The sequence below is a fragment of the Syzygium oleosum genome, unplaced genomic scaffold (assembly GCF_021117445.2).
Source record: "Syzygium oleosum isolate NSW1041296 unplaced genomic scaffold, Sole_v2.1 Sole_v2.60, whole genome shotgun sequence".
NCBI classification, from domain to species: domain Eukaryota; kingdom Viridiplantae; phylum Streptophyta; class Magnoliopsida; order Myrtales; family Myrtaceae; genus Syzygium; species Syzygium oleosum.
Window position 1 is genome coordinate 548413 of NW_026607544.1, and position 26326 is coordinate 574738.

General features: G+C 38.2%; 2 protein-coding genes and 1 long non-coding RNA gene across 3 annotated transcripts in view; 1 reads left to right on the forward strand and 2 right to left on the reverse strand.

The window, feature by feature from the left end:
• Positions 1-26326, reverse strand: part of LOC130137084 (disease resistance protein L6-like) — a 55322-nt gene that overhangs the window by 6854 nt on the left and 22142 nt on the right. The gene's annotated exons all lie outside the window — the stretch shown is intronic.
• LOC130137089 (uncharacterized) lies at positions 5764-8971 on the forward strand. The gene is made up of 4 exons (XR_008815741.1): positions 5764-5814; positions 5847-6149; positions 6773-6850; positions 8328-8971. It is a non-coding gene; the product is annotated as an uncharacterized LOC130137089 (long non-coding RNA).
• Positions 12212-13457, reverse strand: LOC115693110 (protein IRX15-LIKE-like). Its single transcript, XM_030620083.2, has one exon. It carries the CDS (start codon positions 13318-13320, stop codon positions 12385-12387), a length of 936 nt encoding a protein of 311 aa, XP_030475943.2. The 5' UTR covers positions 13321-13457; the 3' UTR covers positions 12212-12384.

Here is a 26326-nt window from a genome sequence, read left to right on the forward strand (position 1 = left end):
TTCAAGCCATTGTCTCAAACGATTGGGATACATAAAAAAACTCATGCTTACTTTTTAGGTGGAGGCACAATGCATGTGAAGGTGACGTCCCCTTCTTCACTTAAAAGAGAGAGATTCCTTCTTATTGATCAGGGAACATGTGAATTTTTCGGTATCACACGCGGACTGACTAGGTTGAGAGAACAATTAAAAAATTCATACTTGGCACGCATTTATACGGTGAGATTTTATAGAATTACTGCCAACTGTTATAAAAACTTAAGGTATAAGATGAATGTGTGGTTTATTATTTAAATATTCTAACATACACTATATATTTATTTACATACATATGAGCACAAACTTAAGAGTAATCCAGGAGTCGTGAATAAGTGCTCTTGGATAATGTTTCACGTTTTGAAATATTGAATATGTTTTCGACATTAAAGAATTTTAAAAGGAGCTTTCGATTCTCTTAGATAACTCTAATTTTATCATCAATCATGACTTTAAGCTTAGAAACATTGGTCAATATCTTGAGAAAATAAAAAATATATATTTTTTGTGCATTTATTCATGATTGCCTAATGCAAGTTTCTTAACATGTCATCTCACTTTTCAGAATACTTCATATTTGTTCCACATTTCAGATATTTCGCCATTACCCTTTTTTGGTATACATTTCATGCTTCCTTATATTAAATAGTGATAATCCTCGCCTTAAAAAAGATGGTGCATATGAAAATATTTTTTTCCACTCACGTAACTGCTCCCCCTACCAAACAAGTGTCCATATCCTAGAAGGGTCAGGCGAGGCACTACATGACCTATTTGAAGACCGTATCGATCAAGTTTTGAGGGCTATATATGTATCAAAGTGGTTGTTGAAGGTTGGCCAAATTAGCAAAACGCTCTCAAAGGTTGTTATTAATTCTTATGCTTATTCTTTCAAAAAACAAATCTCATGCTTCTAATCGTAATTCTCCAAGAGAGTGTTAATGTAATTCTTGTGCTCTCAAAGGTTGTTATTAATTCTTGTGCTTATTCTTTAAAAAAAAAAAGTCTCATGATTCTAGTCGTAATTCTCTAAGAGAGTGTCAATTTAATTATCGTAAAGAGCACTTTGAGTGTAGAGTGAAATGACTGTCCTTGTAGAGTGAGCTATAGTTCATTGCGGAGAGGCAACTTCATTGTGAACGCTTTTAAAGGTTTCGAGGATTGCATTAGTGGATTCCAACCTTGTTATTGGGCTAATAGAGCTGGGATAATGGAAGAGGTTAAGTAGATAGGTCGAACCACTATAAATTGCTTTGCAATCTCTTTAATCTATTATTCTGTTTACATTTTTGTTGTTGGAAGATATTTGCTCAGCAGTGCGTATTTCGTCTGCAAACACTATTTCATCCTCTACACATTGTTTTGCACGAAAAAAAATTCCAAGTATCTTACAGCAATCATTTTATTTGTATAAAATTGAGTGAAATGACACTAGTAGTTCATGTATTCTTGCCCAAAATTCAAAACCATCCCTACACTTTTTTTTATCCAAAATCGTCCCTGTATTTTAAGAAAGGGTCATCCCTCGTCTTGCTAGTATGTCGCTCCATTTTCCATTCAATTTGTGCTAATGTGGACAATCGGAACACTAAGTAGAAGCCATATCGCTATCAAGAAATTTTGGCATACCATATCTCTCTCTGTACCAAATCCGTTTCAAGTGAGTTTACCGTAAAAAAAATTTAAAAAAAACCTCTTTTGAATTACTAGAAGACTCAAAACTCCTCCTACCCAAAATCAAGCAACTTCGCAGCAGTGCTGCTTCCAATTTATAGTCAAAAAAGTTGATGACTTTACAAATAATAAGGTAGAGGACAATAATGGAGGCGTACCTTTTCACATGCCCAATTTCTTGAGAGTTTCTCCTTTGTGCTTTTCAGTTTTTGCTTTTGAACTTTTGGATTTAAAAAATTTGATTCTCAAACATTTAAATCATTTATAATTATTTTATAGCTATATCTATAGTTTGACATATTTAAAATTCCAATCCAGTATTGTAAATTCACAATTTTTCTATGTAAATGCAATAATAACAAAAAGTTCCTAAAGATTTGCCTCTCGTTATGACACATGAAACTCTGAATAATTAGAAAAATTTCCTCCATACCATAGAGCGTTGGATTTGCTGCATTCAATAAAAAAAGTGCTTTACCTAAGCACCACTTAAGCAAATGCTTCCTACTCATTATGAGATATTTGTTTTGATCTCTTTGCCTTAAGGACCTACCTTTTATTATAATTAAGTACCTTTAACCACTCAATTATTCTCATAAAGTGTGCCTTTATATTAAAAAGCAAATGATTGTGCAAATCTTTTACATTTTTTTTGGAAATGGACTATCTATAGTTGAGGAAATGTAATGATGGCCCTGTCAATGGTCTTGACCATAACAAACAACTATGCTTAGCCGAAGAAAAGGAAAAGAAAAAAGAAGATTGATGATGGCCGCCGCTGATGTTAAAGATTGATCGATGGTCTTCTACGCAATTTCGCAGAAAGCCTCGCGGTTCTCGAATGCAAGTTGAGGACTCTGATGTTAAAGTCATGACGATTGACGAAGAATTTTGAGACTTCTAGGAGACTGTTTAAATATTTTGCATGATGTTTAATTTAACTAATGTATTTAGGACACCCGTTAGTGAGATCTTTATAAAAATAATATTACATTTCACATATTTATAGTGAAATATTTATGATAACATATATGTATTTTTATGTTTTGATACAATTTTTTTTATCTCGTATTAAATAAAATTTAAAATTTGAATTTCGTAATATCTTGAAAAAGTCATCAAATTCAAAGTTATGAGTAGAAATCCTCAAACAAGGAAAAGAATTATAACAAAAATTATTAAAGTGTTCCACGTTGGTTGTTTACACAGTATACATGCTATTTGTATGCATCTAGTCTCCCTTTTCCTGTAAGGTTTTTGGGTTGGACATTTTTACATGTATCATAGCCCGATTCTACCTCAGTTTATATCGATTGCGCTGATTCTTGTTCGTGAAATTCCGTCCGTTCTTTTGGATTGGACATTTTAGCAACAATAACATTACATTCATTAATGGGAAGAGCTTCTATTTACGTTCTTAATGTGAAAAGCTTCTCCACCAGATCATCCTCCTTCAGAAATTTACAAAAGAAGAACAAGTGCGTTACCTTAGAAAAGGAGAAAAGGATGTTTATTGTAAGATATAAACGATGAAATTCTTGGTTTGAACGCCCGAAGTCCGATGCCACTTTCGTTAGTGAGAGACATCATTTTGGACGTTTGTATTGCGTGACTCATGGGATTTAATTGAAAGTTAGGGACAGGCAACTTCACAGCAGCTGCAGCTTTCAATTCATAGTCAATAAAGTTGATGGCTTTAGAAAAAATGAGACGTAGGACAATGATGGTGATGTACCATTCACACGCCCAATTTCTTTCGAGTTCCTTCTTGGTGCCTTTGAACTTTTAGATTAAAAAAAATGATTCTCGAATGTTTAAATCATTTATGATTACTCTATAGCTATATCTATGGTTAAACATATTTATATAGATAAAATAATAATTTATCTATATAAATGCATGGTCACATATATTCCTAAAGAATCAACTCTCATTATGACATATGGAACTCTAAATAATGAGAAAATTTCCTTCATACTACAGAGATTGGATTTGCTGCATTCGCTACAAAATATGATCCACCTAAGTCTATACTTACTACTCTTAATGAAATATTTGATTTGATCTCTTCAGCTTAAAGACTTATCTTATTATAATTAATTACCTTTAACTACTCAAATATTCTCATAAATATTCGACCAAAAAAAAATGTTCTCATAAATGTGCCGTTATATTAAAAAGTAAATGATTGCGCAAGCAACACTTATTTCCTTATTTACAACTATTAGAATGTGAGCATGGTGCAGTTAGAGGAAAATATTTCAAAAATATCATAAACCTATTATATGGCAGCCAATTCAGCCTTAAACCTTTCAACTTTATCAATTGAGTTCTAAACCTTATAATGATTTAGTCCTTTTGGCGGATTTTTGTCGGTAATCGCTGACGTGGACATCGGCTGTCCGACCAATAGAATTTGATTTTATGATCTTGGTCGTAAAATATTACTATATCTGTTTCAACCCTTTGATTGGTTTTCCTATGAGTAGTCCTTTATTTCCCTTTTTCTTTAGCTAAAATACTCCATTATTTCCCTCAAGACGTCTTGACGTGGCCACATTCAACGACTTTCAACCATTTCATATTCATATTCGCATTCGATGACCCAATCTGAAATGTTATCTAGAAAAGTTTCTAATTATTAAACCGCACCACCAACCCTCTCCCCCTTTCTGTGAGCTATTAATTTTATGTTCATATGATAATGAAGATCCAAATTATTTCTATTATCCGATTCGAGTTGATATCAAAATTTGTTTCATTTCATCACTCGAATAAGAGAAAAGTTAAATAGGAGATGTTTCGATGACAACTGTAGGGCGTCTCTGTTGGTACCAATTATAGGTTTAGAGTAAGGAGATTGGTATCAACTCCTTTAAGCATGCAATCGATTTTTTATTTTTCATTTTATTTTTCTCCTTTTCCCTTTCTTTATTTATATTTATTTATAGTGAAGTGAAATTAAACTAAAAATTAACAAGTGTTGAAATAAATGGTCAATATCACGAAAAGCCCCAAACTGGTACACCTGTGACAATTTTATCCCAAACTAATTTTTTGACCATCAAAAACCCTAAAATGGTACTCCTGTGAATAATTTAGCCCGAACTATTTTTTTGACTATCAAAAACCCCACACTGGTACACTTTTGATAATTTTATCCTGAACAATTTTTTTTACCATAAAAAATCCTAAACTGGTACACCTGTGATAATTTTATCCCCTACTAATTTTTTGATCACTAAAAACCTCAAACCGGTACATTTGTTATAAATTTACCTTCTGTTAGTGTCCGTTAAATTTGATTAATATCGCGAAATATCACAAATTCGTAAACTTGTGGTAAAATCCCAAACCGGTATACCCGTCAACTACCATGTGTCATCAAACTTAGCAATTTGATGGTAAAATTTAACGGAAACTAACAGAGGGTAAATTTGTCACAGGTGTACCAGTTTAGGATTTTTGGTGGTCAAAATATTAATTCGAGGTAAAATTGTCATAGGTGTACCAATGTATGGTTTTTGATAGTAAAAAAAAAAGTTTTGGGTAAAATTGTCACAGGTGTACCATTTTGGAATTTTTTGTGGTCAAAAAAATAGTTTGGGGTAAATTTGTCACAGGTGTACCGGTTTGAGGTTTTTCGCTGTATTAACCTCGAAATAAATATGAACTAGAATTTATATGCAAGCATCTAAATTAGATGCCAAAATACTATGTAACATAAATCTGGATTTCATGAAAATTTACACTGCTTTCACTTGGATTTTCAACCTTAAACTTCCTACGAGAACGAAGTTAGCACACCCCAGAAATAGGGGTGTCAATAAAGCCCGACCCAACCCATACCGGACCGGCCCGACCCGACCTGGCCCGGAAATTTAGGGCTTTTTTGGGGCAGGCCTCCTTTGGATTGGGTAAGAGCCTAAATTTCATATATTATTCATTTTTCGGGCCGGGCCAGTCCGGGTCGGGCTTTTTTTACGGCCGGCCCGGGACTTAAAAAAACCCTAGATATCAACTCCTTCGTCTCTTTCGTCTTCAAGCTTCCATTCACCCCTCGCGAAGCGCAGCGCATGGAATCAGAGTCGCTCATGGAATCAGGTCCTTCCTCATCATGACTACATTGCAAGTAGGATTGCGACGAACCAATTCATCTTGCCGGAAGCCTGTCTGCACATGGAATCAGAATCGCTCTTAGCTCTAGCTGCACCACAGATGCTGAGAAGATTCAATCTGAGCCACCGAGCTGGAATGCACCTCATACGTCGGTGAAATCGCCCCAACAGCAAGCTTCCAGTATCACTCCTTCATTTATCTTCAATCGAGGAACTCCTAGATGAATGCCTCTTTGAGATCTTCATACGGCTTCCCAGCTGTAGAGAAAGGAGCTCCTGTGCCTATGTTAAGATCTTCGAGCTGTTGAGCCTTGGTGTGAGGTAGAGCAGACGGCCTGTCTTTGCTTGTCGCTTTCGCCAGTCTCGTTTTGGTCTTTGCTCGGTGTTCTATTTCAATCTGGTGAAATTCTGAGTAGCCTTTTGTCTTTCTTGGTTCAATTCTTCCATGTTCTTCTTGGTTCTTTCTGTTCCAATCTCGTGCTGGATTGTGTTTATGATGTCGGAAGTAGCTTTTCGTCTTTCCAATCTGTGATCATACGTCGTAGGATGAACAGGTGGGTGTGAAATTTGGGTATATTTCTGTTGGGTTGAATTGAATCTTGAGAAGTAACCATGAAATTGAGAAATCCATCTGGTGGTGCCTTTTTGCTTTGCTAGCAACTGATGATGTGTCATTTAACTTGGGTCAAGTACAACGGACTTGGTCACTTGTGATCAAGATTTTTGCATTTCCACGTACCATACCCTCCTTCCTGATTATACTTTTCGGTTCCAAGACTGTTCAGATGGATTTATTGAACAATAAAAACGAGATGGTCCCAGGTAGCTACTTAATACACAAGCCATCTTTTCAGTCAAGACTACTTTAGAAGGATTTATTCCACAATAAAATTACTGAGATGGTAACCAAGTTGTAACTTGACGATGCTTACTCAATTGTTCAGGTTTGTACTGGACTTCAATCCCGTCTTCAGGAATACAAATCGGAAAACCAACAGCTCGAGGAACTTCTTACTTCGGAGGTAAACTTTAAGTTGCTATGGAGCAATTCTTCCTTTAGGTTGCAATGATGTTGAGCAACTAATGTGGAAACTTAACTTAATGTCCAATTAGCATGGAAGGGCATGTTTTTGTGTTATGTCCCTGAATTGCTGATACACTATATATGTCGTCTCGTTAATGACCGATAAAAGAAAGTTTTTTGATGTGTGACCAAGTTTCGCTTTTTCATATCTTGGACTGAACTGAAAATTTAACTTCTGATGTCACGGAATTTATAAAGAATTTACATCGTGTTTGTGCATCTTTAAGATGTCAGTTCATGTGATGTAAATCATTCTGTTATTGGTCAGTTATGTCCAAGTCGTTCTAACGGCGGAAAATGCTAGGTGCCAAAGTATACTTGTATTCTTTAAGGCGAAGAAGAAATAAATATGAAAGTCCTTAACAGGTGAAGAGATTGAAATTAACAGGAAACAAGTTGAAACTGACTTATTTTATAGAGTGCAAAGCGATGAGACCGGGGTGATAATCTATGAACATGTCCTAGATTGAAACTTGCAGCTCTGTCCAGCTAGACCATGAAAATATATATATTCAAGTGTTTGACATTAAATGCTTATTTTGTCAGTCAAAGGTGTTGTAAAACCATGAATCTTTTTTGTTATTCCATTGATTGCTGTCAACAGTTTTTTAATGGAGTTGACACCTCACAAGCACAAGCTTTATTCTTACGTATCTTACTAGTTTCATTCCTAAAACCAATAAAACAAATATAGTTCATTGACTAGTTACTGTAGCAGGGCATTGTCACAGTTGACATCCCACATCAATAAGCATCCCTTTTAATCTTGAACTTGATTCTTATATTTGACATCCCACTTTGATAAGCATCTCTTATATTGAGCTTTTCTAGCAAAATGGCTCATCATTGTTTTGGCTTCATCTTCGTGAATGGACAGTGCTCTGGTGGGATCTGATGAAATTTAGGCACTCTATTTTGCACAGCATGTTTTTAGTCAAAGTAGCTGTTGCCATATTTCTTTGCCTTTGTTGGGTTATGGAACTTAGGATCTAGATGTCATTTCTCAGTTGTCTTGGTTGGTATCTGCTGGTATATATGATCTGTCCTTGCTGCAATTACATACACATGAATTTTGCACAATGTGAAATGATCGGCTTGCAATCTCTCATTTTTTTGCAAAATTTTAGCAATCATCAGTAAAGTTTAATATGTGGTGAAGGAGTATTATGGGTCTGCTGTGGTCATTCTTTTTTTGCTGAAATGTTGTTTGGAGTGCAACATAGCTTTATATGTTTCTTTGCTGCTCCATGGTGTGGCTGCGATTATTTGCATTATGCGCCTTGTGTTGATTGTGGTCCGTCAGTTTGAATCTTAATCTTGGTTCACTGATGCATCAAGTCTTTGATACACTGGAGCATGGCTGACTTGTGAATATTATCTGAGACTTTAATTGTTTTTACTCTTTCTCTTACTAGGTGAATATGGAATCTATCATGAGAAATTGAGAATTGACTGAGACGAGGATGATGCAAGTAAGTTGGCCCTCTTGCTTCTCGCCTTTTCTACTTGGAACCGAAAAGTATAATTAGTCATGGGATGTCTTGTGCTGATTGAGAGCATGGGCGAGTTTTTATTGCTTTGATCAAGTACAGCATACTTGCTTTGATAAATAGAAGGATTACAAGATGTCTGAAACGAGTTCTACAAGTGTCATAGAAAGAAGGACAAGATCTGTAGTGTGGGAACACTTTAAACGGATTCTTGATCAAGATAAGGCTGAATGTTTATACTGTGGGGCACAAATTCGTTGTGCTAGTAATCACGGGACTAGTTCGATGCATCATCATTTAGGTAGATGCAAGGAATACCCATATGCAAATGTTGAGAAAAGGATAAAAAGTGCCTCGGATCAACTTCTTGGGGTCGGTAGTTCATTGGGTCCATGGAAAATTGATCAAGATGTTAGTCGAAAAAACCTAGCAAAAATGTTTATTATTGGTGAATTGCCTTTTAAGTTCGTAGAAAATGAGGGATTTCGGCTATTCGTGAATAGAATCCAGCCAAAGTTTCTAATCCCGTGTCGGAACACATTGAGGTATGATTGTTACAAGTTATACATGGAGGAAAGAAGTAAATTGAAGAAATATTTCTTGGAGACATCTCCAAGAGTGTGTCTTACGACCGACACATGTAATAGATTTGGTTTCTCAGCATATGTCTCTATTTGGTCTTAGGTCTTTGTTTGTGACACGTTGACATGCGCAATTGTAAACCACTTCTTGTATAACAGGATCAATTTTTACCTTATACAGCCAACTTGACAAAGATTATAAGCAGCTTGCAATTTTTACTATGGCTATTCGGGGTTCACACCCACTTTGTACTGGTTTATACGTTTACCCACGCAAAAAAAAAAAAAAAAAATCGAAAACCCGGCCCGACCCAACCCGGCCCGACCCGGATTTTCGCTTTGGGTTCTATGGGTTTTGGGCCGGGCCAGGTCAGAAAGAGCATGTGCCCCTTGTGATTTGGGTCGGGTCGGGTATCATAGAAACCCGACCCGATCCGACCCATTGACACCCCTACCAGAAAATAAAGAAAACTAGACGAAATGCTATGAATTAGAGTGAAACTAATCCACATAATGCGAAATCAACTTGGATGATTACATCTATACTAATTGATGAAATTAACTATTAATTAAAAATAAAAAATTTTGTTAAGACTCGCGTGCAGATTTTTTACTATTTACATATTTATACTTACTGAAACACGAGTAACAATCAACATGAACTAACGCAAAAAGCCACGCACGTGCTTGCTTTTATTTCCTTTCCTCTTCTTCTTTTTTTCTCCTTTCTTTTAACACGTACAGCTAAAATCATTTTCACTTGTGTTGGCCAGGTAAGTCTATCGCATATTTCCCTCTTGGTGAGCCAGGCTCGTGCTGGCTTCGGTTTGGAAGTTCAAATGAATTTATGACTCATTTAGGGCCCGTTTGGCAAGTTGCCAAACAGTAAAAATTTCTTTTCTTTTGTTCTCAGAATCAGTTTGGGAACAGAAATCCGTTTGTTAAATTTTTTGCTCCTGGGCACAAATTTACAAAAAAATTATTTTCAGAATCAATTTTGGAACAGAATCAATAAGCAAAAAAAAGTAACTTCTTAATTTTAGGAACAATTTTTCCATTTCTGATTCTTCTTGATTTTCTTCTTCCCCCTTTTTGGTTTGTTCTTCTTCTTCTTCTTCCTGGCCCGCTGTCGGCCGTTGGCCAACGGCGACCTGCGACTGGCCACAAGCCAGGGCCGGCGAGGGCGTCGCGGCCCTCGCCCAGCAATGGTGAGGCCGACCTCGCCGTCGCGACCTAGGCGAGGGAGATGGTTCGCGACGGCGAGGTCGGCCTCGCCAGATCTGGGCGAGGTTGGACCTTGTGTAGCCAAGACGAGGCCGACCTCGCCGTCGCGACCGGCGAGGGCGTCGCCGCCCTTGCCGGCTCTGGCCTGTGGCCGGTCGCCGGTGACCAAGGAAGGGAAGGGAAAGAAAGAAAAAAAAAAGAAATATTAAAAAATTTAAAATATTATTAATATTTATGCGGTGACCAGACGCATGTAATTTATCGCACGAATTGTAAAGAGTCTATGTAATTAGACTAGACACAAGGGCCCGGAGGAGAGCTAAGATGCAAAAAATCCGTGGACCCCAGAGTTTGGAAAAGATAAGGACAAAACCATGCAGATGAAGAGAGAGAGAGCGCGCTTTGAAAAAAGCCTGAACTGAAAGCACAAAAAGAGGAGTCATCCATCAATCAACTCCCAAAAGCCCCAAACATGGCCGGCGTGAGGACGGGGAAGAAGATAGAAAATTTCGCATGCAAAAGTCAAGCCTTCATCATCAATCTCTCCCCTTTCCTGCTTTTGTCTCTTCCTTCCTTGAACTTTGCACCATTCTTCCTTCAAATTTTCTTTCATCTCGTCAAAGATTCTACCAATTGATACGTTTTCACAAATAATTATTATTGAATTTCTTGATCCTAATATTCAATTTTTGAAAACTTATAAAGTTTTCTTGTCAAGCCTTGATCAATGAATCTATAAAATCCTTCAAATTGTATCCGATTAAAACCAAGCATAGTAGACAATCCCTCATTCAACCACCAGCATTCCGTGGACGTAAATATTAGGTCAATCGGATGTTGGACAGAAAAATGATGACTAGTCAAAATTTGGTCAAATTTTTTGTAATTTTTTTTCCATTTTTTTTTAAAGAAAGAAAGAATGAATGATGACGTCAACTCCCGCCTCCGTCCGCGGTCACCACATGTCTATTCCAGCATCAGCCTGATGATGGAATGGTGACAACCTGCACGTGAGCCCACGCTAGGCAAAAATGGTGCTATCCCCGCGCACCTGGGCTGCATGTCCTAGCGAATGACTAGGGCAAAAATGGTGCTATCCCCAGAATCGTCTCGTGTGGAGCTGGGCTTTTGAAGCCCAATTTTGCACCTATAATTTTTAGGCCTTTCACCATATTTGCCTTGTGCCTTGCAACATCTATGACCAGTCGGGCGTCAAAGCTCGCAGTCCATGGCCATTTGAGCTCGAAGCTTGAGATTTGCCATGGCTGGTTCTACTTCAAAGCTCGCAACCTCCATGACCACTTGAGCTCGAGCTCAAAACTTGCGGTCGTCATGGATTCTTGAGCTCGAAGCTTGTGCCTAGGGTAGAGATCAAGCGACCATAGGTGTGAGATCTAAAGGTCATAGATCTCGAGCTGCCGGTCGCCATGGCTGCTCGAGCATTTGAGGTGCGGCCAAGGTTAGCGGAAGAATGGTCGTGAGTGGGTGGGTACAAAGGAATTGCATTGGTAGGGTTTAAATATTTTAAAGAAGAAGAAGAAGAAGAAGAATTCCAGATGAAAGATAGAGTCAACGTTTGAATATAAAGAAAAAAAGATAAATATCAACAAATATTTAACGACCTTTACTCCACATCAACAAAAATTCACAACGGCCCCAAAGTGTTTAGCAACATTCGAACCTATTTGAGGTTTTAATTCCAATATTAAACCATACAAATAAGGACAACATGCCCCAAATCTTAAAAGCATGAATGACATCGAAGGCCCAAGGAACGCTACGGCCTCTACGGTAAATAGTTCTCGCATGGTTGAGTTCTTACGTTTGATTATTTTCTTTAATAAATTTAAGTTTTTCTTTTCTTTCACGTGATTAATTGGATATAATTAGTCTATTTACTTATTTCAATTTTTAGGAGGAAATTCAAAGTGCCATTTTCAACTTGACCAAAAAAAAAACTAGTATGTATAATCTCCAAAGCAAGCTTGCCTTGAAATTAATAACAAAGCTTTTTTTTTCTCAGTAAAGTTTATATGCTTTGTTGCGATTGTTATGTCTGTCTATTTATTTCTTATGGTAATTACAGCTTGCATTTAAAAGATAGGAGAAAAATGATAGTAACAATCTTCAGCTCAATCATCATCATCTTCGTTGTCAACCACCTGTGAATCCCACAATTACGCCGTTGATGTTGACGATGAAGTTGAATTGGCAGAAGCGGAAACGCTGCAAAACTCAGTCATTAATCTCTCATCGCTCACTCTCGCCACAACAAAATGCCCAAGCTTTCCAACAACCTCCACCAAGTTGTCCCTGCACAAGAACTCGTCGCTATAAACTTTCTCCACCTCCCAGTCGAAGTCCTGCACGAATACGTGCGTCTCCGCCGCTCCGCCCTTCTTGCTCCTGGCCAGCACAGCCGCCGTGAATATCGCCGACATCCTCCCTGGCGCTGCCCCATGGTACCCGCTCGGCCCGTCGACTAGTATCACGTCCCAACTCAACTCATACATGTGGTTGGGCAAACTGTTCAATGCGAGCTTGCATTCCGAGAAGAGCAGGTTCTGCACCGGCCGGCACTCGCCACGGAACTCGCCTATAGCCGACTCGAGCAGCTTCTTCATTTCGCCAACCTTCGTCTCGTACCGCACATCATAGGCCTCAATTCCCGGGTGTTGCTGCTCAAACTTCGAGACAAGGTTCTCATTCTCTTCAAGGAAGATGGTGCGGCCGTCGAAGTTGAGGGCTTTGTACAAGAGGGCTTCGTGGGTGAGGCCAAAAACGAGGAGGTTGCAGTGGGAGGCAGCAGCGGCACAGTGGGCAACTGTGGAGGTTATGGTGGCGAGCTCAGTGGACGTCATGTGGGTGGAGTTGGCAGTGGCGGCGTAGTGGAGGAGGGCGTCGGATATGGAAAGTCGAAGCGGGACTGAAGAGGTGGCGGAGCCCGTGGCACTGCTTGTGGCGGTGGGGGTGGTGGTGGTGGTGGTGAGTAGGGTTAGAGTGAAGGCGGTGGTGAAGAAGGTGATGATGAAGATGAGCCACAAGCGATTGGTGTTTGAAGACGATCGCTTTTGGATTGTGGGATGGAGGAGTATTAGCTTTGCGCTTTTCATCTCTTAATCTCTCTCTCTCTCTCTCTCTCTGAAGCAACGTGTTCATTTCATTTAACATATCAGGGAAAGGTCTAGAGAGAAAAAGATTCTAATCACAATTAATGCAATAATTGCAGCAAACATTGTATATTAGTGTGAATAGACTATGTGGGAATCAATGAGGTGAAAGAGTTCTTGCCCAAAGAAAAACAAGAAACGGAGTAAAACAGATATGATCGATGCATGTAGAGGGACAAATTAGCAAAGGAAAATCCAGGGGCTTGTTTCGCGGAAAATCAAGAATTTAAAAAGTATATTCCTGGAAATAATCCTAAAATCAATGGTAGATATATTCATTATCAACGAAAAAGTTTAGGTACAGAGCTATGTTGATAATGAAGTAATTTTCTGTTGAATAATTATTTTAAATGATAAAAATAATCGTTTCTTAGAAATTTTTTTTTTTGAAATCATCAATTTCTCGTAAAACAAATGCACCCCGGACAAACGAAAATCAAACCACACACTTCTCACGGTGCATCTTGAACGAAATCATAAATACTTAACTAGATAATTACTAAAAATCGAAACCAATCACCTAATATCCCAAAAATTTTTCTAAAATACAGAAAATGCAAGTAAATAAGCTTAATAGTAATCTTAGAAAATATTTGCAAGATTTTAGCGTTTTCTAAATTTATATATAAATCTCCTTGTCTTGCAAAATAACTTATTTCATTGAATTAATGAAAGAATTACGAGAGATCTTTCCTCTTTCTTTTTGGAAGGTATAATGACACAAACAGTCCCTGAACTTTGGCTCAATGTGCAATTTGGTCCCTGAACTTTTAATTTGTTCAATGTAGTTCTTGAACTTTAACTCAATATTCAATGTAGTCCCCGAACTTTCAATTTGTTCAACTTGGTCCATGAACTTTTAGTAAATGTTCAATTTAGTTCCCGAACTATATAAAAATATACAATATAGTCCCTGAACTTGAATTAATTGAAGGACTACATTGAATATTTTTATAAAGTTCAGGGACTATATTGAACATGTACCAAAAGTTAAGGGACCACATTGAACAAATTGAAAGTTTAAGGACCATATTGAACATTGGGTTAAATTTTAGGGACTACATTGAACAAATTAATAGTTCATGGATCAAATTGCACATTGAGTCAAAGTTCAGGGACTATTTGTGTCATTTTTCCTTTTGGGAATATTCACATGTGAATGTGTTTTTTTTTTGTAAGGACACATGTGAATGTGTTTGCGTCTATATATTTGCGAATTGAGTTCTTCATGTTTCTATCATTTTTGCTGTGTAACGTAATTCATTTCGAAAGCATTTTCCGTTAAGAAATGGAGGAACCGCATCATATCGTTCGGTTATGAAAATATAATTGGCCTTTTGAAGTCGGATGATCATCATGATTTGATCATCATAATGAAAGAGTAAAGAGATGGAGAAGAAAGGTGCGGCATCGCTGTCATTTGCTTTGGCTCGTGCGGACCATTAAACCATGTATTATCGTTGAATAATTGGTCTGATTGATTTAATCATGGTGGGATTTGCTGTTGGATATGGACATCATGTCATGTCTTCTGGGGTCCATTGATGTTGGTGGCAGATAATACAAATCATCTCCTATAGCTAAAGAAAAAGGTAACAGCAGTCCTTGAACTTTTTCCCGGGTATATAATAAAATCTCCAACTTTTTTTCCGATTCAAGTTAATCCCTAATTTTTTTGAAATTCATTAAATGTGGTCTTTTTATTAATTTGGAGTTTACTATATAGTGTTTTCTGTCCGTTTGGCATACCAACCCATCAAAAATCATGCATCGTTATTATGGATTGGCCAGCTCAATAAAATTTGTTTTTTTCTTAGAAGAACTTTTCTTTTTTGTTTTCTCTTTAATTCTTCTTTGTTCATCTATTATCCCTGTGATTGGCCACTCCTTAAAGCTGGACATCACTACCGGAGTCATGCACGGCGTGGTCTTGTCGTGCCTCACCGCCATCACTTCTGTGCCGAACCTCCGCGCCTAGCTCAAACCCCTCTCTATCTCTCTCTCTCTCTCTCCGACCTCCAATGGAGGTTGGGACTAGGCATGTGACCTCAATTGGTGGAAGTGCTCAAGTTCAAATTTGGGTCGCACGATCTGACATCATATCTGGTCTAAATTGAATAGCTAGCTAACAGTGTCCATGTAAGTGTGCACATCGATATATTAAATGGCTAGTTAATAATATTGACTGCCACATTAGCAATTTTCGTTAATCTACTTAATTGAACAACAATATTGAGTCAAATTTAAAAAGTATAAGTACTATTGAATTGCCAAATATTTTCGGGATAACTTTGAAAAATAGGGAAAAGTTCAGGAACCACCCATCATGTTGCCCAAAAACAAAAGAAGATAATACGAATCATCAAGATTGTTCGATCAGGTACATAAGTGAGACAGCTTAATTAACAGAGAGAGGTGTCCTTTTTGGGAATCATATTTGCAGAGAAATGGAAGTGAATAATGTGTGTTTTACCTCTACATTAGACCATCCAATGCAATTGAGTGATGTCAAGATGCTGTTCTGTTGATTTGTTTCAATATCCCTTATCAAAACTAGTACAAATGTTTTCTAGTGAATTACAGAAACAAATCTTTTAAAAAGTCTGCTAGACTCAAAGATGTAAAATTTAGATCTTTTTCGACATCAACGCGCAAAAGACATGCTCGAAATAGTAGAAGCGCGGAATAAATTATAATAAAAAGATGTGAATGATTTTTGTTATTTAACCTGCATAATGAAAATCGTAGTTGAACCACATAGGAAGCGCAAATAAAGGATTAACGGGAAAAATTATAATCAGTCATAAACTTATTGTACGGATGCTATTTTAGTCCTAAACTTTCTAATTTTACCACTTTAGTCATAAATATTTGTGCAAAATTTTAATGTAGTCCTTCTGACCACATCAATGGTTTTCAACGAAATTTGGCCGGACGGACTATATTAAAATTTTGCGCAAAAGTTTAGGACAAAATTGGCAAACTTGAAAAGTTCAAAGCTGAACTGGCATCCTTACTATAGGTTCAGGACCGATGGGGTAATTTTCCCAAGGATTAACCATTCCGTTATTTTCCCTTCACTTATAGTTCTTTTAAAGAAGAGAATAAACGGTATATATAAAAAAACACACACACAAATATATATATATATATATATATATATTAAAAGAAGTATAATTTGTATCTTACGGAAAAGAGATATGCGATATCTTTTGCCCAAATGATTTTCATTTTGTTAGTAGCTTGAAATTTGTCGGTATGGATCATCACGTCGGTACACCAAAAGTCATAAAGTCAACTTTCACGTTTACCCCACTAATTTAGTATTTAGGTTAGTACCAAGTTCTATTCTAACGACAACGGTGCTTAATCGTGATGTTCTTCTGTTCGAGCCCTACCATGTCTTTAATTATTGCTTTACCTAAATTTTGTATTAATCAGACCAATGATTGTGGCCTCCACGGAGTAAAATGACGTCAATTTATGTGAGGTATAATCCATCTCTTAGGCATCGAGAGAAATGTTTCTTAGCGATGCTAAAGTTAAAGATGACAAATCCCAAAAACTTCGCACTTTTCTTTGCAAGTTATCATCTTATTATGGAGTAAAGCTACCGAAAATTCTTAAACTTTATCAGTTTGTGCAATGTAATTCCTAGATTTTTTTTCTATGCAATCATATTCTTAAATTATGGTTTGTTTGGTCTCATTGATACTTCCGTCGAAAAACAAAAGAAAATGCTTATGTGGCTGTTAAATTGTGCCCTGTAAGTAGCTATTCAATGCCATGTTGGCTCCCACGTGGCTGCCACATGGCTCCTACGTGCTTATTTGATTCTGGAAAATTTGAAAAGGAACAAAAGTTTAAGAATTTGGAAAAAGAAAACAAGAGAACAAACTCAATTCGGATCACCGATAGTGTAACCATAGAGCGCCGAGCAGAGCATCGACAACCAATCACCGGAGAGAGTGGTTGGACCCCGTCGAGCTTAGGCAATGACACTTTCGCAGATTAAACTTCTCTTCTTCCACTCGACATTCTAGGACTTCTTCCCTCTAATCAACACTCTTCACCTTCTATGCTCGAGAAGGAACTACGTGTGAGTATGTAAAAGCACACACGAAGGGAAGAGAGAGAGAGAGAGAGCTCATGATTGAAGATGGACGATCATGTGAGTTTTTGGCTTTGACATTACTCGATTCCAACAGAAAGAACGATTGAGTTAAATCGATGGGATCGAGAGAGATGGAGCAAGTGGAGATCCCCAAGTGTTGCCACCGCCCTGGATCTAGGCAAGTAGCCAATGCCAGTACGAGCACAACTGGCGAACGAGGGCCTACACATGACGATGAGGTGACCCACGCCGTCATGTGCACTGCTCCCGAAACGTGCCTAGCACACGCGGGATAATGATAAAAAAAGTCATAAACCTATTATAAGGTGCCCAATTCAGTCCTAAATCTTTTCATTGTGCCAATTTAGTCATAAATTTTTTGATGATTTGCCAATTTAGTCATAAACCTTTCAATTGTATCGGTTTAGTCCTAAACATATTAAAGATTTGATAATTTAGTCATAAATCTATAATTTGGATATTTGGCCGAAATGACTATATTACCAATCATCAAAGGGATTAGGACTAAATTAGCAAATCATCAAAAGGTTTAAGACTAAATTGGTAAATCGGTATCGGCACTTCATTTTTTGTTAAATAAAAATAAAAAATACAGTAAATAGAAAAAAAAATTGCCGATTTAATTCGGCCCATTCACGCCTAATTGATTCATTGGCCCAGCCTTTTTTATTAGTTTTCTCAATTTAGCCAGCCCAGTCCACTCCTTTTCTGGTCCTTTTTTCTCTTTTGGCCCGTCTCGGCTTCACCTGGCCCAACTTGAGCTTTCTTTCCTCCTTCGCGCTTGTGACGCGAGAATGAGATAAGAGGATGCGGGAGAGCGAAGGAGAGCGAGCGATGGTGAGGAAACAGTGGGTGACCGGAGCAAATTCACGAGAAACCTTCTAGAAATAGCTGAGCCTTTTGATCGGAAAGAGGGTGCCGGACAAATCTCTTCCCCTCCCTCTTCCATTCATCGTCGCCGGAGACCGCCAGAGACTTTGGAATCACAGTTCATCCGTTGAGAAAGAAAAAGCATGGCCGGACGTCCCTTGACGTCGCTGATTGAAGTTCCGTTTCTAGTCAGGTAAACTTCTCCGATTCTGCTTTTATTGTCCCCTGTTTCTCGGGAATCATGTCATTGAGCTCAATCGGTGAACTTACGATTTAATCGAGTGAAACCGAGAGTGATATGTTGAAGATAATGATAATTCCTGATTGATAGATCATGATTTTGGCCTTAGATTGCATTGAATGTTAATCTGGAATTCATATTGCGCAATGCATGCTAACTGTTCGCTGAAGTGTCCGAATGAAATATTAGATGCTTAGAGCACCGAGCTTGATTGTGAAATTTCTGAGCGAGTTATGGTAAACTGAGATGGAATCGAAATGAATTACGCTGATTTAGATCTTTATACATCACAATTGAGTCGTAAATTGAATGGAATCTCACTCTAGAACATGTATCATAACTTGCGTATCACATGTTCGACGAAATGTCTAAATGGAGATTCGAGTGGCTTTTTGCAAAATCAATGCTTGGAACTCGGTTTTTATGCTTGATTAGTTCTCATCATTGTTGAACATGACTAAATCTGTATTTTTTTCTTTGTTTTTTACAGCATAAACATCGTTGTCTGAGTTGGCCGTCATCTTTCCTCTGTCGGAAATTCATTCCTCTCGCCGGAGATGTGCCCGTGGTTTGAGGCCGCTACCGTTAGTTTTCTATCTCTGTTTCATGTGTATGTTTGTTTGTTTAGATTTAGAATCTGTTGTTGTGGTCGGAAGTTTGATGACCGGAAAATAAAATATGATCACCGACGTTGATGAATGATGGCCGTGACTGTCGTTGGCCCATTGATGGTTGCGAATGAAGACCAGTGAAGATGGCTTGGTGATGGCCAGAAATGGAAGGCCGCGTCGGTGGCCGACGACAGGCCAAAGTTTCGGCTTGGACATTCGGATGATGAAATTCACGGTGAAAAAGTGCAGTGAAGTCGGTGGAGGACGTGAAGAAGAAGACCAAAATAGGAAATAAAAAGAAGAAGAAAAAACAATAAAAATAATAGAAATAATAAAAATAAAAATAAAAAAATCAGAAAATATTAAATTTTAGATATAATGAAGTCGGGTTAAAACCGGGTCGGATCCGGGTCAAATTGTGGTCTGGGTCGGATTGGAAGTGTAGTGGGCCGGAGGTCAAGTCAGGTAAATGGGCTCAATTTTAGTGTGACTAGGCTGAATTTGAATTGAGACTAAATGAATAAAATACTGAAATTTTCAGAATTTGGACTGGGCCTTGAGCCGATCCGATTTTTGGACTCAACCCGTACCCGCGGTCGGTCAGACCGACATTTCAGACCGGGTTCCCTGGACCCGGTCTGAAGTCCATTTTCAGAAATAAAAAAATCCATAAAAAATAAAAATTCCAAAAAATAAAAAATTCGAAAATAATAAAAATTCAAATAAATAAATAAAAATATGGAAAAGCTAAAAAATTTAGAATCCATCTAGTTTAGGGTTTTTTAATAAACATTCTAGGCTTGAATAAAATTTGATTCCAAAATTGAATAAGGGCACGTTTGGCAAGTTGCCAAATAGTAACTATTTCTGTTTTTTTGTTTTCATAATCAGTTTTGGAATAGAAATCCGTTTGGTAAGTTTTTTGTTCCCAGACATAAATTTGCAGAAATTTGTTCCCAAAATAAGTTTTGAAACAGAATAAAGAAGCAAAAAAAAGTAATTTCTTGACTTTGGGAACAAGAATCAGAAATGGAAAAGAATTTTTTTTCTTCTTCTTCTTGGCCTACGGCCAGGACCGGCGAGGGCGTCGCGACCCTCATCAGATCCAACGTGGGCGACCCTTGCCCAGGCCGCTAGCCGGCGACCTGGCCATGGCCAAGGAAGGAGAAGGAGAAAAAAAGAAAAAAAAGAAAGAAATATTAAAAAATTCAAAATATTATTAATAAAAAAAATTTGTGCAGTTACTGAATGCATTTCTGTTCTTTTTCTATTCTAAGAATAGAAATTTTGGATAGTTACCAAACGCCATCAAATGCTTAGAAATTGTTCCTAAGCACGGAATAAAAAAGAATCATTTTTAAGCAGAATCAGCTTTCGGAAACAGAATGATTGCCAAACACATCCTAAGTATTTAGGACTTTACCTTAGGAATTTTTTTTTATTATTTTTTTTTAGAGACGATGCTAGGTCGTTGTTTATCCACTTTCATTTTGATTACACTTGATTGCGCATTTTAAATACATTGATTGTTATTTTTTCTTTTTAGAATGGTTAAGACGAAATTTAGGACTCTTGATTAGTAAAAGACTGCCCTAACACTTTGGATTAGTAAATAGTCAAGTTTAGGTACCGAAAGGGTACTAGTTAAATCGCTAGTGTAATCAAGTTTATGTTCTTAAGAATCTCTAGTTGCGCATGCATTGAGACAATACTTCTGCGTTTCGATTTTAAGGTTTCTAGCCGACCTTATCAATGGCTAGTAGTGACTCTAAAATAGAATAATCAATGTTACGCGATGTATGGATTTAGGGAGGGTCCCATAGGTGGTCCTTGAGGGGTAGGTCGTCAAAATCAACAAAAAGTTTAAGATTAAATTGGCACAATTGAAGGTTTTTGACTGATTGATCTTCGTACAATAGGTTTTGGACTTTTTAGACATTTTTCCCCACACAGTGGCAAGGATTTGTAACCTTGTCTATACCAAGGCCGAGGTTCCCCTCCCCCTTCTCTCTCTCTCTCTCTCTCTAGATTCGTGAGTTTTTAAAATTTTTCTTTTTAAGCATGTCAGCATTTACTTGTTTTTTTTTTCCATGTCAATGTTTGATAAGAAAAGAGTTTTTACATGGCGCTAATGTTGGCGACCATGTCAACATTTCCATCTGAATATTTGACGGAAGGATAAATATCAACAAACAAACATATAATTCAAGGATATGATTGCTCCAAAAGAAAGTCTAGGGATTATATTGCAAAGATCGAAAAAGTTTAAGAATTCATGATGAATTTATCCATCTCATTATTGCACAACCAGGTGAAATTTGGGTTGCTTGAACCCAAGTACGAGCCCAATTATTTATGAGAAGACTCAGTAGTGTCTTAGATACGAGCCCAACATACACTTAGCTACTTAGAACCTGAGTTGAGATTCTAATGGTTAGACTCCTGTCAAATAAGGTAAATGCCTGAGAATCAGTTTTCCATTACGTATGCTAGAGCAGAGAAGGTGCAAGCAATTACACCATCCAAGTTTTTGAGCAACAGCACACTGACGCACATCCGAAGCTCTTCTATTCTTACACCAGAAACAGTGGCGGTCAGTCTACAAGCATGAATAACTCAAAGTAATCCTCTTTTACATTAAAAGAATAAAAATAAATGGTGGTTCATTTCTTCTAACAGTATGCATTAGGCAAACATTATGAATACCGTGGACTCCTTGAAAAGCCAAACTAATATTGGGGTTCTGCACCTCCCAAGTCCGAACTTTCAAAGTAAATTTGCCTGTGTTGACAACCAGTTAATGACAAAGGCTGTGAAATAGAGACTCATGGATGGCGCTTGATTCCACTTGCAAGTACAGAAGGACTGTCGACTGAATGGAGAAGGCATTAGGTAAACCCGATGGATGGAAAACACCACACAGAGCACTAAAAACAACCAAAGAGGATCATACAGAAACACCACCTTCAATATACATGCACCAGATTAACATCCGAATAACGAAACTGATCTCACACAGTCCTTATTGTTTCTTGTTGTCACAATGGACAATCCTGCAATTAACTTAACCTAACAACTCCAAACGTCCCAGCACCAGATCGACACAGAGAATATTAAGGAACCGAAGTCAATTGCGCATCATCATCGCTTGCTGTTGTACTTGACGGTATCGATGATGGATCGCGAGGACGATGGACTGCCCGATCAAGTTGGAAAAAAAAAAACACTTGCGACTTTCTTCTCTTGGTCATCCCAATCCTCATCCATACAATGGAGGCAATGAGCCTACACCAAACAAACATTATCTCCAATGCGATTTCCTCGACAACATGCCCATCAAGCCCCACCTTCTTGATCCCTGGACAGTCCCTAACCAAGCATGAAGACTCACCACAGGGGTATGCGTCCTCAGGCTTGAACTGTGCCCCATCAAGAGCTTGTATGTGTAGTGGCTAATTGAAAGATATCTGATCCAAGCAATGAAGGGAGGCACGTTTTTGACGTAGTACCCGTCGGCAACGAGGAACAAGAGCATGAGCATCAACCCAAGGATGGTCGCCAACTGCTGGTCCATCATCAGGGTGCCGATGACAAGCCTGAGGCCCTGCGCCAAAGAGCGTGCTCAAGAACTTGGAACAATTGCTCATTGTGCGGTTCATACCTTAATTATACAACAATTGATAAGGTTTACTACACCAATATTTAAGTAGAAGACGATAATCCCCTGTTTATTGAAAATAAATTCTAAACTCTCAAATTGATTCCGCTTTCGTGCCATCCACAAAATCCAATCCTAAACTCGTTCAGAAAGTCCTTACTTCTGTTCCTATTCTTCTTCAGTGAGCACAACTGCTTAGTATCGAACTACTCAACTCCTTACAAATGGGATCAAGCATGCTCAAAACAATTTACTGCAGAACTTAGCATCAACATTAAAAGAATAAAAAGAAATGCTGATTCAAATCAGCCACCACTTGTTGTATAAAACTATCTATGGTTGAATACAAGAATTATTCAAACCTTAAAAATAAACTTACAAACTCCTCATGAGAAGATGCTCAGCATCCTGTGTAGGAAGCTTTGTTCGCTCTGCAGTAACATTCATGGGAATGGTTCGGTTCGATCCTCAGATGGTCGACTGCAAAAATTTACATTACCGTTCTCCATCAAAGCTGTAAACTGTGTTTCCCAAATTTTGTTAACTTCCTAATCTTAATTCAGCTCACCAAATATACATAATTCTTGCAATACCCCAACTAACAGATGCACAACACGACATCATATGATTACACTGAGTCGGGCAGTCCACAGAAGCATAGCAACATAACTAGACTAGGCTTTCAAATAGTCAAACAATTTAAAAAGAAAGCAGACCCTTATACAGTTATTACCATATGAAGCTAGAGCTCGAGCTCATGCTTAACTCCGCAAAGATAAATCACGCGATTACATTCAACTAAACACCAACAGCCACACCACTCGTACCTGTTCTTCAGCGATTAGCTCGTGATTCCAGAGCTTGAGTTCAGGCCCATGCCTCCCGCGACTGATGGAGTTAATGAGTGTTGGGATTTTGGCATCTAAATCCCATAGAATTGAATGAATTCTAATGAAAAGTGTGTGGATGAAAGTGTCCCATATAGGATAAAAGAGGATATGGGAGATGGTTTATTTTGAGAAGTCTCTCAAGTGAGTTTGGGCCCCAAGGGGTACCTCACTTTTGTGGAAGGGAGAGGACCTACGCCAAGCTAGGTCGGGCCCCCCACCCCCCCCCCCCCCCCCCCCCGCACTATCGATTTTTTATTTTTTTCCGAACAGACACGTTTTGTTAGTAATTAATTAATTATTTATTTTTTTGGACAAACAAACGTGTCTGTTCGTGAGGTTCGGTTTGCCCGAACGAAAACCGCTTCGGTTCGAGTGAGCCTTCGCGACTGTTCACGAACCAATCCGGTTCGAGTGAACCTTCGTTACTGTTCACGAACCGAACGGGAACCGCAAGCGAGTCTTCATTACTCGCAACTCTTCATTTTCGCCATTTATATATAACCGAACAGTTTAGTTTGGAAAGTGACACCTCGTGGCATTTATTTTTCCCGCACTCTACACATTTTTCACTTCATCATTGTCATTTTGTGCGATTGTTCTGCGAAGTTGCGTTCGAAGGAGTCTTCTGAATACGTACCACTTCGGAGGAACGAGATCCGTTCTATCCTGGGAGACGATTGTCCAATATCCTCGGGTACTGATTGAGGGGCCAAATTCGTCTTAAGGACACGACGTTACTTCGTTGGGCTCGGATCAACATTCTGTTTATTTATTTGTACTGCTTTCAGGTTAGTTTTCCTGACGTTTGATTTCAATTTCTGGTATACGAACTTAGCCGACAACAATCTTAAGACGAATTTTCGTTGAAATGTTATTTCGTTTTCAATTATCTTCGGTTTTGTTCGTATAATGATTTGCATGGTCTGCGTATTCTTATGCGTTGTTCATTGAGTTTTTCTGTCAAATATCTAGATTGCCGTTCCTTTAAGTCGAACCTTTGTTGTTCGTATATTCGCTTAGTTTTTGATGAATTTCTATCACATCGTTCAATTCTGCTTGTGTTGAAATTCTATTACAATATTCGGAAATTTCGTATTCAGAATGCGTTTCTGTTCATACATTCTGCTCCTGTTACAATTTTTCAATTCTGTTCGTGAACAAATTTTTCGTTTCTGTTCATATTAAAATTTTCAATTCTGTTCATGAACAAACGATTCTGTTCGTAGTCATATATTTCCGATTCTGTTCGTGAATATGTTATGTTTTTACTTTCAGAAATGGCTTCGACTTCGACTCCGGTCAACCCTATTCCGAATCACGGAGAAAAGCCATAAAAGTTCAATGGTACGGATTTCAAGAGATGGCAACAAAAGATGTTGTTCTATCTCACGACCTTGAACTTGGCTAGATTCCTCAATGAGGATGGTCCTAAATTGGACGTTGGAGAGACAAATAAAGAAAAGGTTGCTGCTGTGGATGCATGGAAGCATTCTGACTTCCTGTGTCGTAACTATGTCCTCAACGGTCTGGACAATACTCTCTATAACGTCTATAGTCCGCTAAAAACGGCTAAAGAGTTATGGGATAGTCTGGACAAGAAATACAAAATCGAAAACGCCGGATTGAAGAAATTCATTGTCGGTAAATTTCTGGACTTCAAGATGATTGATTCAAATACCGTCTTAAGTCAGGTTCAAGAGCTTCAAGTGATTATGCATGATATTCATGCTGAAGGAATGACTCTAAGTGAGTCATTTCAAGTGGCTGCCTTCATTGAAAAACCGCCACCATCCTGGAGAGATTTCAAAAATTATCTCAAACACAAGAGAAAGGAGTTGTCACTTGAAGACTTGATTGTTCGGTTGAGGATTGAGGAAGACAATAGGCTCTCTGAGAAGAAAGTTGGAAAGAACCTAGAGGTTTCAAAGGCCAATGTTGTTGAAGAAGGATCGAAACCCAACAAGAAGAGGAAAATGCCTAGCAAGTCTGGAGAGGGATTCACCCAAGGCCTGAAGAAGTTCGTTGGCAAATGCTTCAACTGTGGCAAGTCTGGACATCGAGCCAAAGACTACAGAGCCAAGAAAAGACAGAAAACTCAGGCTAATGTGATGGAAGAGATTTCCAATGGTGTTGATGATATCAATCTGACTGCTATGATATCCGAGTGTAATATGGTGGGAAACCCCAAGGAGTGGTGGATTGATACTGGAGTAACTCGTCATATCTGTGCAAACAGATCGAAGTTCTCGTCCTACACAACTGTGGGGGGTGATGAAAAAATTTATATGGGTAATTCATCAACCTCTAAGGTTGAAGGTGTCGGAAAGATTGCTCTGAAGATGACATCTGGAAAGATTGTGACACTAAATAATGTTCTGCATGTGCCAGATGTTCGCAAGAATTTAGTGTCTGAATCTCTCCTTATCAAGAATGGCTTCAAGTTGGTTTTTGTATCTGATAAGTTTGTACTCTCCAAAAATGAGATGTATGTAGGAAAGGGTTATCTGAGTGATGGTTTGTTCAAGCTGAATGTAATGACTGTTG

What these genes read in the sequence shown, in the direction of transcription:
- LOC115693110 (XM_030620083.2), bottom strand. Translation starts at nt 13,320, where the DNA reads ATGAAAAGCGCAAAGCTAATACTCCTCCATCCCACAATCCAAAAGCGA.